This window comes from Octopus bimaculoides, chromosome 10 (genome assembly GCF_001194135.2).
Source record: "Octopus bimaculoides isolate UCB-OBI-ISO-001 chromosome 10, ASM119413v2, whole genome shotgun sequence".
Taxonomy (NCBI): domain Eukaryota; kingdom Metazoa; phylum Mollusca; class Cephalopoda; order Octopoda; family Octopodidae; genus Octopus; species Octopus bimaculoides.
Genome location: NC_068990.1, coordinates 4,320,039 through 4,332,276, shown reverse-complemented (window position 1 = coordinate 4,332,276; position 12,238 = coordinate 4,320,039). Strand labels below are relative to the sequence as shown.

The 12,238-nt window shown below is 30.7% G+C and overlaps 1 protein-coding gene across 7 annotated transcripts in view; it reads left to right on the top strand.

The window, feature by feature from the left end:
- The window catches only part of LOC106869047 (MAGUK p55 subfamily member 7), a 582,860-nt gene that overhangs the window by 504,401 nt on the left and 66,221 nt on the right, over positions 1–12,238 (top strand). For 6 of the 7 annotated variants that reach the window (XM_014914558.2, XM_052971018.1, XM_014914555.2 and 3 more), the window contains one exon: positions 8,402–8,431. The exons of the other annotated variant lie outside the window; for it this stretch is intronic. In XM_014914558.2, coding sequence (XP_014770044.1) covers positions 8,402–8,431 — 30 coding nt within the window. The remainder of the gene's footprint in view (positions 1–8,401; positions 8,432–12,238) is intronic. 7 annotated transcript variants of the gene reach the window in all.

Here is a 12,238-nt window from a genome sequence, read left to right as displayed (position 1 = left end):
TATATATATATATATATATATATATATGTGTGTGTGTGTGTATGAATGAATATATGTATATATAAATATAAGCATATACACATGTGTATGTATGTACATATATATAAGCATAAACATGTGTATGTATGTATATGTATACACACAGAGAGGCCTAAGTAGTTAAAAAACTTGCTTTGTAACTACATGGTTTCAGGTTCAGGCCCACTGCGTGGCACCTTGGGCAAGTGTCTTCTACTGTAGCCCTGGGCCAACCAATGCCTTGTGAGTGGATTTGGTAACTAGAAAGTGTGTGGAAGCATGTTGTATATGTGTAGTGTGTGCATGAGTGCGTTTTTGTGTTATCTTTCCCCTACCATTTGGTTTGTTTATCTCCCTATAACTTAGCAGTTTGGCAAAAGCAACTGGTAGAATAAGTATCAGTTTTAAAAAGAAAAATACCAGAGTCAATTTGTTCAACTAAAGCTTGCAAGGCAGTGCCCCAGCATGGTCGCAGTCCAATGACTGGAGTATGTAAAAGAAGATACACACACACACACACACACACTTCCCATGTATCCCATAGTTGCTGGACAATTTTCACATTAAAATGCCTTTATGTCCAATTTTTTGTTCCATGTCAGACCATATCTTCCCCAATAGATAAGCCTCTTGATAAGGACAGATTTTTGCATTATTTGGGGCAATGTATCAATAAACTAGGTTTTTGTTTTTGCTTGTTGCTGATGCTTTATGAGGGTCTTTCGACTCTGTCATCTTAATGAAATTCCTTACATACATGCACACTGACAGGCACACATGCAACATGAGTGATATTTATATACAGAGAGTGAGAGAGAATGTGATGAGTATATATACAGAGAGGGAGAGAGAGTGAAAGTTTACAATGAGAAAAGCATAAACAAAAGAGATATACAAATATATAGAGAGATCTTTCTTTTCCATTGCTGTCATAGATTTTGAAAATCAAAACTATGCACTCTTTTAATAATGAATATATATATGCACTCGTTTGGAGCCTTTCAGGGCTATACATGTATACAGACATACAGTTTCATTTATATATATATATATATATATATATGTATGTATATATATATATATATATATATATATATATATATATATATATATATATATATATATATATGTATGTATATATATATATATATATATATATATATATATATATATATACAGGTCACTATTTTTCTATATATCATTAGCAGTGAGATTTAGCTGGCATTTGGTGAGTGGATGCCTGCCACTGATGAAGTGCAGATACGCTAAACTTACATGATCTTGCTGTTCTGCCTCCCATACTAGACGATTCTTGTCTGCAACCAATTGTCTATGGGAGAATCTCTCAAGTCAAATACCAAAGTAATGCTATGTCCTAATAATACATCCATGTTAAACAGGATATAATGACTGCCATTTTATGTGCGTGTGTGTGTGTGTGTGTGTGTGTGATATCAGCAGTGGTCATGAAATAAAATTGTTATGAATATATGTATTTTTAAACAGGGTAATAACATATTTAAAGTACAGATAATAAACATTTGCATGCTATCATTACACACTGTTTGGTTATAACTCTTCATTTATGGGTGGTGTAGTAACTACATGACTTACAGACAAGTTAAAAACTTTCTTTATCGATCAGTTCATACTTGACAGAAGATCGTTAAAGAATATGAGTTACATGGTTAAGCGTGCATTTATATATGCACTGTATATATTTTACATATGATTATATGATACATTTAATGCATAATATATTTATGAAGTAAATATATTATAATGTGTATGTGTCAGTGAAATTCATATCACTTTGCCACCAGAATTTGATAATACTGTGCATTACATGTCTAAGAATATTTGTCACCTGGTTATTGGTATTACTTTGGCAAACAGGAACTATAATATGCATACACACACATATATATGTATGTATTTTGGGTTCAGCCCCACAGTGTAGAACCGTATGCAAATGTTACCACCACATATTTTGTGTAAGTAGCATTTATATAAAATATGAAATGTAATCTGTTACAAACTAGCAAGAAATTAGAACTCTAGAAGCACCATACAGACAAGAATATTTGTCAATATGAATTCACTTGAAATTATAATGACCTGTGTAAGAAGTACATCAAAATTCAGTGTCATTTACCTCTGATAGGGCAAGTTATATAAGGTGTAAGTGAAAAAAGTTAAAATAAATTGATCATCTGATGATGTATAATGATCAGTCTAGAATAAAGGTTGGTTCTCTGTTAGTTCAGCAAAAGATTCAGCATCTAAAAAATTTAGTTTTATCACTTAGTCAGAAGAGAAGGGCAATGCTCATGACCCCTTTTCAAAACCTTTGGGACTGGTGGAAGAGAAGGAGGAAGTTGTCTTCAAATTGATCTGAATGTTTGTAACAGAGTGGATTGGGATGTGTGATGTTCTTAAACCAGGTAATAGATTAAAGCTACAATCTAAGTAGATCAGGGCAACAACTGAACGCAGAATATAAAGAGTTCAAGCCAGTCTTACTTAATTTATTGACCCCAGGAGGATGAAAGGCAAAGTTGCTCTCAGAGGGAATGGAACTCAGAATGCAAGAAATCAAAATAAATACTGCAAAGTATTTCATTTGAGGTTGTAATGATTCTATCAGTTTGTCAAGTAGGATGTAGCAGTAACAATGGCATTGATGATGATGGTGATGATGATGATGATGATCATGATCATGATGACATTGAGGAGGAGTACAAACTGGATAAGCAAAATCATGTGTATGTGTGCATTATATGTGTGTGTAATGAGAAATATTCTACATGACGATTAGAGAATTTACTGAAGTGAAATGCAATGTGCATAGCCTAATCAAGGATAATCTACATGATATGCTACTGTTACAGTTACTCATATTAGAAACACTGGCACGTCATTGCCAATATTCTTTTCTTTAATTACGCCTGTTTTATAGAACTGAAACTAACTACCCATATTCTCACTTCTATTGTTTGGACAATAATTCACACACAAAATTGAAACATGTTTCAGAAATACCTCAAAGCAAATCATGACAACTTTCCAAGAATTAAAGAATAACACTGACTGAATGGCTCTTTTTGAAGTTTAAAATCATTTTCAACAAAACCACTTGAACAATAGTTGAAATGTTCTAATATTTTTTTCCACAAATTATATTTGTATAAAGTTATTTCACATTATTTTTGTTAAAGAAATTTCATTGGATAGGTAGGTGAGAGATATTTTTAATTCAAATTTCTGAAATCATTCCTTGAAGTTTATTTTTCTTGAAATTTTAAAAACAATCATTCCAGCTATATTTTTAATGAAATGCATAGCTTATACGGTATGATTAATTTTGAAAAGAATTAAAAATTTGGAGTGATTTAGTGAAGAAATAACACTTTCATTAAGCTGAAATTGGCAGGTAGGCTAATTACAATATAAGTTTAAAATGAAAAGTGTTCTGGGGCAATTTGATATTAAAAGTAATGTGGCTATAGCCAATTTTCTTTTGTGTATATGTAGCAACTTTTGATTATTGTAAATAAATATAGTATGATAAATTTTAAATATTACTTATGATATTACAATAGGATGACACAGCTGTTTTATATTTGACCAAAACAGTTAATTTTTAGCAGCTGGTTCCATTTAGCTTTAAGTAGGCTTCACAAGGAGAAACCTCACGCTGGAACAGATGAATAATTTGCTACCCTACAGTGTCATATTTTTATTAGGAAAACAATCTATGATAGATGAGTGAGTATATTGATAGGAGAGGGAAGGTTCTTTTACCTGATAAAACACAGATAAAATCGAGCTGTTCACCAGTCTTAGCTAGTAATACACTAATTATTATTACACTGTAAAAGACAGTAGCACATTTATTTATATATTTTTACAAGTTTGGCTAAATAGTTTAAATAACATGATGAACAACTCTCTAGCTAATAATGATGGCAGGACATACATTTTTAAAACATATTCAAGATAATAAGGCAAGTTTTAAGAATTACTTTTCTAAAAGTAATTTTACTCTACAAAGCAATTATGACGAATGAAATTAATTTAAAGAAAAATACTTGGCAGTTGTTCAAAAGTATATCTAGTCAGAAAAGATTTTATTTATCAGTTGTGCTATTGGGTTTTTCAAACTTACAAATAAATACAATATTTAACTGGAGAGCCAAGTAATTTGCAAGAAAAATATTTCCAAGAAAAATATTTCCAAGAATTAGTTTGTTTCCATCTGATTTCACTTCCTTTACCATGAAAAATAAGAATATAATGGGTGGTTGGCAGTATTGGTAATGTCAAATGACATACTTTGTGTTATTTGTCTACATCCATTTGTTTTCTGAGTTCAAATCCTGTTGAGATACACTTTGCTTATCATCCTTCCAATGATACAATAAGTACTAATTGATGAATTTTACACCAGTTCCATTTAATTGACAATATTATTAATGGAGATGTCCCAGCATAGTTACAGCTCAATGACTGAAACCAGTAAAAGAAAAAAATGATTACACATCCATTGATAATTATGAGTAGTCACTAAGAATATTTGGGTATTTGATAATAAATAAATTTAAAAGGTTGTGTGTGTATGTTATATTTAAACCTTTGACTTTTATTTTTTACTTGTTTCAGTCACTGGATTGCAACCATTCTGGGGCACTGCTTGGTAGGGTTCCGTTTAAAAGTTGACCTTAGTACATATTTTTAAAAGTCTGGTACTTATTCTATCAGTCTCTTTTACAAGGCCATTAAGTCATAGGGATGTAAGAAAACCAACACCCGTTTTCAAGAAGCAGCAGGGGACAAATGTAAATACAAAGCCATACATACTCGCACGCAAATATATACATATTCGTACATATATATGTATACATATACATATGTCTGAATGTATGTATACACACACACAGAGCTGCTTTCATACAGTTTTTGTCTACTAAATTCACTCACAAAGCATTGGTCAGCCAAGGGTTACAATAGAAGACACTTAACCAAGGTGCCACACATTGGAACTAAGCTTGAAACCACATTGTTGAAAAGTGAGCTTCTTAACTACACAGCTTTAGAATCTTTCTACTTCTTTTGATTTCACATTGCAACCATTTATTCATATCACATTTAAGCACTGGTAGAACAGTGGTAATATTTTATATAAAATCTGTATTTGTATTTCTTCGTTCTATGTTCAAGTGTTTACCACATACCTTTCATTTTCCTTTTTTATTTTTCTTCAAGATGGAGAGAATAGATAAAACTAGTCTGTATTGAGTATGTTGCAATTACCAATTAAATTTATAGGAAATATGAATCATCTTTACCACACATACAAGCATGTCTGTGTATCTAAGAAGTTTACTTCACAACCATATTGTACCATTTTCAATCACACTGCATGGCAATTTTGGCAGGTATTTTATATCATAGTCTCAGTTTGACAGTGCTAGTTGGTAAACAAACTCTGCCAAAGCACAGGTAATATATGATCAGCTGAAACACTTTATGTATCTATTGGTATTGTTGAGTATTCCTATAACAAAAACAATAAGGAGTAAGCTCAATTTAAAACAAAGTGCTCAATGCATAAAAGTAAAATGCATGTATTTATTTATTTTGTACAAAAATATTCTGTGTGAGAACTTTTTTAATCTGTTCATAGTTACAAGAATGTATACCTTTCTTTTAGAAATATAAGCTTAAAATTCAATAGACACAATCATTATATGGTAAGATTTCCAAATTTTCAGAAAGCAGTTTTAAAAACATAGAAATTCATATCATAAATTTCCTTCAATCCTTACAACTAAAGAGTTTAATTAAGCTTCCTCAAGAAATAGAATTAATTTTAAGACAGATAGACATTTTTTAGAAATAAAAGTAAAAGTATTTCTATTATTATGGACTTCTTTGTTAATCATTTTACCAATAATCACTACACTGTTATTGACATAATGCATTACAGATGTGTTAGCAGTGTTCATTTTTAACAATAATATACTACAGAAGAAACCTATATATCTCAGCTAATATTGTGTGTGTAAGGCAACTGATTACACCAGCACTTGACAACCAGTGTTGGACTATTTACTTCCATGTAAATTAGTGGTTTAAGAAAAAAGTGTCTGATAGAATAAGTACCAGGCTTTGAAATAAAATAAGTACTGAGGTAGAGTCACTCAGCTAGAAATTCTTATGTGTGTGTGTGTGTGTGTTATCTTTATATTTTACTTGTTTCAGTCATTAGATTGGAGCCATACTGGGGTGCCACCTTGAAGAATTTCTAGTCAAATGACTAGAAAGGTACTACACAGTAGGACTGTACCTGTCCCGCCAATCTTATCAATTAGTTTCACACAGGGTATTAAAACCAGATGTTAGATAACAGCATAGTAAAGTAATATCACGTGCTCTTCAGAGATGATAGGAATTGTAAAAAATAATGCCCTTTACAACTTAACTGAGCAGTTATCTAACATACAGTTTTAATAACTAGTTTAAAACAGATTGAGAAGATCAGCTGTAAATGGATTTATAATACTGTATAATTTTTTTTTTTATATACCCACATAGAAATATACAAGTGCATATTTTTCTGACTTATGGATTCTAAGTCAACTCTATATATCATCATCATCATCATTTAACATCCACTTTCCATGCTAGCATGGGTTGGATGATTTGACTGAGGACTGGCGAACCAGATGGCTGCACCAGGCTTCAATCTGATGTGGCAGAGTTTCTACAGCTGGATGCCCTTCCTAGCACCAACCACTCCAAGAGTGTAGTGGGTACTTTTATGTGCCACTGACGCGAGGGCCAGTCAGGCAGTACTGGCAACGACCTCGCTCAAATGTTTTTTCATGTGCCACCGGCACAAGTGTCAGTAAGGCGATGCTGGTAACGATCACACTCGAATGGTGCTTTTTATGTGCCACCAGCACGGAAGCCAGTCAGCTGCTCTGGCAGCGATCACGCTGGATGGTGCTCTTACCACTCCACTGGCATGGGTGCCAGTCATCGAATTTGCAAATTTGATTTGATTTCGGTTATATATATATATATATATATATATATATTCACTATATTCGCTATTAAAAGAGTTTTATTAAATCAGATAAGTCAATTCTCAAACAGAATTTATTTTTGCCAGCTAATATGATTAATAAATCACTTGTGGTTTTGTAGTAATTGTTTTCTTTATGCTAAGATATACTAGACTGTTGGCCAAGATCTATAGATTTATTCTATAGACATTATAGTAGTGATTCTCAAGAGAGAAGTACAAGGCCTTGTTAAAGGATATGAAATTTTTTGTCCCCATCCATCATTATTTATAAGATAAAATAGAGTTTGCATTCATAAATTTTTTTTTCCTTTGCCAAGGTATTTGAAAAGTTAAACGGTCCACAACAATTTCAATTTTTTTTAAACATTGCAATTTGTCTGCTCTCTTTTAAATCATTGCAGCTCTACCCCAGCTCCATGAGATACACTGCATTATAAAATCAAAAACAAAACTTTTTTTTCCTTCCTTCAATCATTGGACTTTAGATATGTAATTTATTAATCAAACCGGCTGCCAAAAATCTGTTATATCTACAGGCTGGCCTGTCTGATTTAAAAAGACCTTAAGTTTAATAACAGCTATGTATGTGTGTGTCTATATATATACCCACACATTATTGACTAAAGAATTATTCTGTTGTGGATTATAGCATTAAAATACTTATATGGATAGAGTAGTGAACTTGTAGTTTTATAACAGAACACATATTACAAACCCATTATATACTTACAGTGCATGTGTCCTAATTCAACAAACATATCTGATTTTGAAATTGAAATTACACATGATATGCATCAGAACATTCAAATTAAAAATATACAGAATTATAGACAGAACAATTTAATGTTTGGATGTCATTAAAAATTTTCTAATGTGTTTATCCAGTAATCTTTAAAAATTAATTTTTTTATTAAAAGTACACATTTTTAAAAAAGTTTTATTTACAATAAAAAGTATTTTGAGAAATTTTTCTCTTCAAAATATAATGATCAAGATTTTTTGCAGAGGAATACACAGGAATTTTTATCCATCTCTGTTGTCTTTATTGACTTTTAAAAGAAAAATTTTAATGATACAAATAATGAATTGTTATAACTTTTGATTTCCATTTTTTTCCCTTCTAAGCATTTTGTTTTGTTATAAATCTTATTTGATAAGTCTCCCCTGAATGAAAACTATGCGATAAAGAGCCGAGATATTTCTAGGTGTAGTCAGGGATAATTGTATACTCTTAAGCAAGTTTCAAAATGCACTTGACAATAAACTGTTTATATTTCCACAATATTTCAGACGTTCTTCATCCCTTGTCAGCAATCTAAGGTAGGTACCAGAATACAAAATGTGATCCCTGTATCATGATTCTTCACTGTCACCCTCTATCTTCCTTCCCCTGTTCACTACTAACTCAGTATCTGGTAGAAATATAAAGATTCCAATTTTGCAACCATTCCCTTAACCTTAAGAGTTCACTTCCTTATCTGAAACTATATGTGTGTGAATAAAAATAATTCTATTATTATTATTATTATTATTATTATTATTATTATTAATGAGGACATGATGATGATAATTATAATAATGATTCATTATCTTGCATGTGTATGTACACATTACTCAAATAATAATAATTTTGAAACAGCATACTTCACACTATTTCTATTTCCATATTTCAAATATATATGTTTGTTGAGTTGTGTTGTTTGCATCCTAGGTTCAGGATTTCTAGGCTTAACCTTTTAATTTAATGTTGTCAGTCACTGTCAGAATAAAAAAAAATATATAAAAATAATATATGTTGCTTGCAATTAATGAATTGGACAGGGATTATAAAGGTCTCCAGGCTTTATTTCAACTGTGTCTTCTTGCTAACTCTATTATCATACAGTCACAACGGGAAAAAAGTATAAAAAATTCATAAAAACAACTATGAAGACCAGAACAAGAAAAAACTAGACATATGAGTAGAAAGGAAAATGAAAATATAATAATTTTTCATGGGAATGTAAATGTATGTATTGTACTTGAGCAAATTTTAGGTGAAAGACTTTACTTGTCACAATCCTACACCTGTTTTCTACATTTTTATGTCTTTCCATATATATGTGCCTTCTGTTATTAGTGTAAATCTGATTAGTACTACAAGTAAATTTATTAATATCTATTCAACCTTAAAGATAAAGAATAAAAGCATTAATCATGGAATGTTGTTGTGCTGCCCAACAAATTAGATTTAGTATAGCAATGACATATGAAGAAGATTATCACAAGAGGACAGAGAATTTTTATTATTGAAAGACTTTTGACAATCAAATATTTTCCCTGCGTTAACTAACCACTGTAATATAAAATGTTAAACTCGGCAACAAATATTAACCAGAAAACTTAGCAATAAATCAAATTAAATAATATATACTTTCTCTCCATTTTTTTCTTGATGCATCTTACATTTAGATGTTTTAGGCTGATTTGTTAAGGTTTCAGATACATGGTTCTCAATTTTCACAAACATTATGTAATATCATTTGAGAAAACACTGCGAAATAACTATTAATCCACCCACTATATAGAATGCCTACAATACTGTTGGCATTTAGCTATAAACATATTAATCTTTTAAAAGACAGATTTATTTGTTGCTGAAATAGAGACATAAAAATATTTATATTTGTTGTTTATTTTTACTTTTAATTTCACATCCGCAAAAAAATTCCAAAACATTTCCTTCAGCAATTTCTAGAAAGGAAATGCCTTCACTATAGATTCTTGGAGTTCTTGGTTGATTCTCTCCCACTGGAGAGGATAATTTCTCCTTGAAACATTAATATAAGTGGGAAACGAGATAGGTGACTGAACCAAAAAATGGATCAAAGACTTTTTTGAATTCAATTGTCTTCATTTGAATACCAAGAAGAACTGAATGAGAAACAAAATATTAAATGACTGGCAAAGCTTGATATTTGAAACAGAAATGAAACCAGCCAATATGACAGTACAGAAGCTGATAATGAAAGTGAGAAAACCTTGTTAAATAAAAAAAAAAAGGATAGTATCGGTAATTTAATATTTGGAGTACGCACAAGAAAAACAAATAGCCTTTATTTAAACTATGCAGAGAAAACAAATGATAAAGATCATTAATGCTAATTAGGATGAAAATTACATTACTAAATAAATGGAGGAACAAGAATAATGGCTTTGAAGTTGATACTATTAGTAAGCTAATAACCTATATATCTATGAACATAAAGTAATTGATTAGTGAAATAGAATAAAAAGCTTTCAGCCTACACTTTCTCTTTTTGTAGAACACTAAATACTAGATGTTTCTGACTTTTTGATGACATGTTCTTCTCATAAAATTCACTCCATCACTTCATCCACTTAAAATATTTTACTAAAGCATTTACTCTGAAGTAAATGTTTTTATATCCTCATAAAACGACATTTTGATTTTGTTTTTTGTCTTCCTAAAGTTGTTTTTATTAGCTAAGTTTCTAGAATTTAATTATTAACACATTAAAAAAAATTTCATTTGGTTTGCTGTATCATTTTTGCTTGTTTTGTTTAAGTTTCTTTTAACAAAGCTATGAAGTGATGATTATATATCATGAGAATTCTACTTTATAACTAAATTTGAAAATAGCATGTAATTTTGAAAATGACTCATCAGGATTATAACTATTATGGAGTTTGGATTAATGGCTAAAATCATTTATAAATTGTAGTCAGTTATATGTTAAAACCTCTAAAATTGATCCAACAATATTTACTTGCTGTTTCAACCTATCAAAGAAACTTTGACAGTTAGGTTGAAACAGCAAGTAAATATTGTCTGTCTTTGAGCTTGGGGATATGTAATTGTATTAACCTGTTCATTCATAATCCATATTGTGCACATTAATGTGTATAGTTCGGTGGTAAAAGTGTCATCTTTGTGTTTGAAATTGAAAAACTGAGAACATTTTATAATTGCTGCATTGTGTATTGACATTTAAAATGAAACTGCCAATCAAAATAATGTGTAAGAGTTTACAATATTTGTTAACAATATTTAATGTAGATTAAATATCAACATGAGACAAAATAACATGATTCTGTAAAATGCAAGTGAATTATTAATTTCTACAAGTTTTAAAGTGGCCAACTAAAATGTAGTTATTAGAGATGAGACACAAAGAACCACAGCAAAACCTAGAGTAATTATTATTTAGCAGATTACTATGATTGTATGAAGAGATTATTGAAATCATCTGTAACATTAATCAGAGCAGTGTTAACAGCATTATAGACCTCAAAACAAAACAATATTGTGAGGTATATAGTATTTATCTATCGACAAGTCACAACATACATAGATTAGCATTTAGCCCATGACTAAGACAGTACTGATATAAACACCTTCAACACTACCACAACAATATTATCACTTAAAAGACTGTTCTCTTTAATAGCATAAACACGAAAAACAATTATTTCCAGGACTTCAATGTAGGTGGCAGAGCTAACTTGTGGAAAGAAGTAGGGAGGCATCACATGTCCTTCATTGCTGACAATCCCTAAAGCCATTACAGTTACAGGAAATTTTGTATGCATAACACTTGGAACTTGAGAAGGATCTGCACATAACCATCTGTCATTTCTTCTGTTAATTTTTTGATGTTGGTCGAAATTTTTCTCATTTGACAAAAATAAAATCAAATCTTAAATATTCATTGTCTGAAAGTCCTTCAGTTTTTGCTTTCTCTCGTTTTTGCATATATGCATATATACATATTTTGTAGATCAAACCCAAGCTGTTATATTTAATTTGTTTATCCACATAATTACCTACCCCACTCTCTCTCTCTCTCTCTCTCTCTCTCTCTCTCTCTCTCTCTGTCTTCTTCTTCTCACTCTCCCTCTCTCTCTCCATTATATATAATGTATATATATATATATATATATATATACGGTTTAGATATAGATTCAAGGCTTGAATATGGTACTTATGCGAAGGCACCCGAATTTCACATCCCAAAAGGATGGGTGATTAAAATCAAATAATAAGCAACACGGATTTCAAAAGTGATTGCAGTACGCACGTTTCATGCTACTTCAATTTATTTAAGTAATGTGAGCATTACCTTA